Source organism: Procambarus clarkii, chromosome 30, assembly GCF_040958095.1.
Source record: "Procambarus clarkii isolate CNS0578487 chromosome 30, FALCON_Pclarkii_2.0, whole genome shotgun sequence".
Taxonomy (NCBI): Eukaryota; Metazoa; Arthropoda; class Malacostraca; order Decapoda; family Cambaridae; genus Procambarus; species Procambarus clarkii.
The window spans coordinates 15,319,569-15,324,134 of NC_091179.1; the positions used below are offsets into that span (position 1 = coordinate 15,319,569).

A 4,566-nucleotide genomic window follows, 5' to 3' on the forward strand; every position below is an offset into this window, starting at 1 on the left:
GCCCCGTAATATTAGAAGGTCCCGCCCTGGGCGCTCCCGGGCTTTATCTAATTTGAAGAAGACCAATTTTCTCACAAATCCTCCCCAGTTATTACGAGATTAAACATATTTGTAATCAGCCAAGAATTGGAGTTTTAATTAAGTTTGGGTAATTCCCTGTATGGTGGGACGGTCAGACAGTCATGATGACGGAACCTCGCTCGTGCAACCTGTTTGGACGGGATCTTGGGCGAGTGAGAGGCAGGAAGTCTTGCAGAATTGCATAGCTGTTGCAAATGTGTATTTTTCTATCTATTTTATTTATCATTTAGTCATTCTTGTTTCGTTGTTAAACACAACTTCATGGATATATATACCAATATTTTGACTATTTTGGCATATTTACCATGATCAAACTTCAGTAGTTTAATAGCTAAGTAATATAAGATACTATGTTAAAATCTGCTCCTTAATTGTACTCCAAGAGTGGATGAATTAATCTGAAATCACATTACAATTGTTATGACCCTCCCCCCTCCCTCCTGTGGGCTCATGGCGTGGGTCCCCCCGCCCACAGTGGGAGGTAGTCCCCACCCGACCACAGGGAGGACTCAGGGAGATGATATAGTGTAAGCGACCGTCACTGTGACCCAGGAGGAGATGGCGTCACGGGTGAGCATCTGTGAGAAAACTTGGATGTGAGGTGTTGACTGGTTACGACGTCCCGTGTGCAAAAATGACATCATCGCGGGATTATACGGTGTGCAAAGGTCTTGAGACGTCACTTGCGGTCAGGATGTCGGAAGAGAAGGACGCACGTCGTCGCTCCTGATGAAAAAAATATATATGTGACTTGTGGAGAAGAATTTGTGAGGAGCTCCGTGAGTGAAGTGTGAGGAGGCTGAGGGAGGGAGATTGGTGACGAATGTCTTAAATAGTAGCGACGAGTAGGGTCGACCTGACGCCAGTAGGGGTGGTGGTGCCGTGAGGAGCCACGCTGGTCAAGCCTACAAGAGGCGTGTGTGTGGGCAAGTGTACCTGATTGGCACCTGTCCCGTGACCCTTTTAAAGCACGTCATGACTGACAGGAGCCGATTAGTGGCCGTCAATAGAGAGTTGTGTGGGCGACTTAGCAAGGCGCCATGTATGGAAGGTCGGGTGATGATCGTCGCTACCTCCGTATTTTGCAGTAAGAGCCTATTATACTGCCGTTTGTTGCTTGTTGCAGTGAGAGCGTGGGCCCAGCGATCTTGAATAATATTTATGAACTAGCTGTACCCGGCCACGCGTTGCTGTGGCCCAATACACAATCAGACCCCACCAACACACCACCAGACCACCAACACACCACCAGGACACCAACACACCACCAGACCAACAGACAGACAGATCAAGCCTCCCGTCCCACGAGAGGCTGAGACAGATCAAGCCTCCCGTCCCACGAGAGTCTGAGACAGATCAAGCCTCCTGTCCCACGAGAGGCTGAGACAGATCAAGCCTCCCGTCCCACTAGAGGCTGAGACAGATCAAGCCTCCTGTCCCACGAGAGGCTGAGACAGATCAAGCCTCCCGTCCCACGACAGGCTGAGACAGAACACCGCCCTGACCCTCCACCTTCATGCATAATAAATACCTTTCTCTTGTGGAGTTTTCCTGTATTCTGCAATATAGATATCTGCCTGAGTTTGTTTTGTTGTCTTGCTTGTATCCTCAGGCATGTTGCATGGTCTGCAACCCGCAGAGTCATTGTAACCACTCCCACTCACTTCTGTGGTCAAGGATAGACTCTCCCATGCACTCCCTCTCTGGACAAGGATAGTCTGTCCCATGCTCTCCCTCTGTAGACAAGGATGGTCTCTCCCATGCTCTCCCTCGCTGGTCAAGGATAGTCACCCCATGCTCTCCCTCTCTGGTCAAGGATAGTCTCCCCCATGCACTCCCTCTCTGGTCAAGGATAGTCAGCTAGACTACTCGTCCCGTTGATGAAGAACGCTACGGTCTCCACTAGCTTGAGCGTTCCTTGATGTGGTGTTTCTAGCTGTCGGAAGAGAAAGCGCTAACCTTCCTTAAGAAAAGCAGAGGCAAGCAACAGTTCAATGCTTGCTTAAGAAGAGCCGTGGCAAGCAACAGCTCTAAGTCTGCTTAAGAAGAGCCGTGGCAAGCAACAGTTCTAAGTCTGCTCAAGAGATGGTAAGACAAGAATTTCTAGGTCTGCCTCTCAATAAGGAAAATATAACTTCCTTTAAAAAGGAGAAATATTGCTTTATTTGACTAAATATTTCTTAATCCTTCTGTGAGCGGTCGCGCATAATCCCGTCGACCCACGACGACCCACGGCGATCCACAACGACCTTGACGACCCACGATGACCCACGACGACGACCCACGGCAATCTACAACGACCTCGGCGACCCACGACGACCCACGGCGAAGCGCGACGACCCACGACGACATAAGACAACCCACGACGACATAGGACGACCCACGACGACCTACGACGACCTGCAACGACGACCTACGACGACCCACGACGACCTACGACGAGCAACGACGACCCACGACGACCTACGACGACCAACGATGACCCACGACGACCAACGACGACCTACGACGACCAACGACGATCCACGACGACCCATGACGACCAACGACGACCAATGTCGACCCATGACGACCTACGTGACCAACGGTGACCAACGACGACCAACAACGACCCACGACGACCTACAACGTCCCACGACGACCAACGTTAACCCACGACGACCTACGACGACCTACGACGACTAACGACGACCCATGACGACATACGACGACCCACAACGACATTCTGATGCGGATAACCACGTTTGTTTGCCCTTAAAAATTCATAAGAGAATTTTTAATAAATTATAGACAAAGGCACGTGGAGCAGCTTTTAAACATGTAATATTTTCTCCTGAAATTGACTCTAGGTTCGGACTTTTCTATTCTGATACTTCTTTCTCCACTGACTTGATGTATGAGGTCAGAAGGTCTTGGAGACTTGGTAGTCTCTGCCAGGTTACAGGTTGACGGCGCGTCGGGTTCCACACACACGCGGGCCACACACGCGGGCCACACACGCGGGCCACACACGCGGGCCACACACGCGGGCCACACACGCGGGCCGCACACGAGGGCCACCATCACCTACAACAGCTGTGAGGCCCTGGCCACCATCTCCTACAACAGCTGTGAGGCCCTGGCCACCATCTCCTACAACAGCTGTGAGGCCCTGGTCACCATCTCCTACAACAGCTGTGAGGCCCTGGTCACCATCACCTACAGCAGCTGTGAGGCCCTGGCCACCATCTCCTACAACAGCTGTGAGGCCCTGGCCACCATCACCTACAATAGCTGTGAGGCCCTGGTCACCATCACCTACAACAGCTGTGAGGCCCTGGCCACCATCTCCTACAACAGCTGTGAGGCCCTGGTCACCATCACCTACAACAGCTGTGAGGCCCTGGCCACCATCACCTACAACAGCTGTGAGGCCCTGGTCACCATCACCTACAACAGCTGTGAGGCCCTGGTCACCATCACCTACAACAGCTGTGAGGCCCTGGTCACCATCACCTACAACAGCTGTGAGGCCCTGGTCACCATCTCCTACAGCAGCTGTGAGACCCTGGTCACCATCACCTACAACAGCTGTGAGGCCCTGGTCACCATCACCTACAACAGCTGTGAGGCCCTGGCCACCATCACCTACAACAGCTGTGAGGCCCTGGTCACCATCACCTACAACAGCTGTGAGGCCCTGGTCACCATCACCTACAACAGCTGTGAGGCCCTGGTCACCATCACCTACAACAGCTGTGAGGCCCTGGTCACCATCTCCTACAACAGCTGTGAGGCCCTGGTCACCATCACCTACAACAGCTGTGAGGCCCTGGTCACCATCACCTACAACAGCTGTGAGGCCCTGGTCACCATCACCTACAACAGCTGTGAGGCCCTGGCCACCATCACCTACAACAGCTGTGAGGCCCTGGTCACCATCACCTACAACAGCTGTGAGGCCCTGGCCACCATCTCCTACAGCAGCTGTGAGGCCCTGGCCACCATCTCCTACAACAGCTGTGAGGCCCTGGTCACCATCACCTACAACAGCTGTGAGGCCCTGGTCACCATCACCTACAACAGCTGTGAGGCCCTGGTCACCATCACCTACAACAGCTGTGAGGCCCTGGTCACCATCACCTACAACAGATCATGCCATGGTGACCTCACCCTTGACCCAAGGAGACGGTGGAGATATACCTCCAACACCACCATCTAGTGATGGGAGCACTAATGGGTAAGCACAGTGATGTCAACCATTATGACGGAGCAGTAAGGTAACTAACTGCTCAACCTCTGGCTCATTCAGCTGCGTGTATTGCTGTGAATTATAGATATACTGTGCGGGGGGGGGGGGAGGATATTCGGGTTCTACCGGGTACCTCTCTCTCTCACTCCTTTTACTTATTTCTCTTCTTTTCTCTCTCTCTCTCTCTGTCTCTCTCTATCTCCCTATCTTTTGTTTCTCTTTCCCTATCCTTTACCTCTCTACCCATTTCTGCC

The 4,566-nt window shown here is 52.4% G+C and overlaps 2 protein-coding genes across 2 annotated transcripts in view; both read left to right on the top strand.

Moving 5' to 3' along the window:
* Positions 1 to 2,766, top strand: part of LOC123751241 (sialidase-like) — a 19,550-nt gene extending 16,784 nt beyond the window's left edge. The window contains exon 3 of the mRNA XM_069333674.1: positions 2,278 to 2,766. Within this exon, the coding sequence (XP_069189775.1) occupies positions 2,278 to 2,766 (489 nt within the window). The remainder of the gene's footprint in view (positions 1 to 2,277) is intronic.
* A 211-nt stretch (positions 2,767 to 2,977) lies between these two features.
* On the top strand, positions 2,978 to 4,282 carry LOC138369925 (uncharacterized). Its single transcript, XM_069333675.1, has one exon. The coding sequence runs from the start codon at positions 2,978 to 2,980 to the stop codon at positions 4,280 to 4,282; it is 1,305 nt and encodes a 434-aa protein (XP_069189776.1).
* Positions 4,283 to 4,566: the final 284 nt, after the last annotated feature.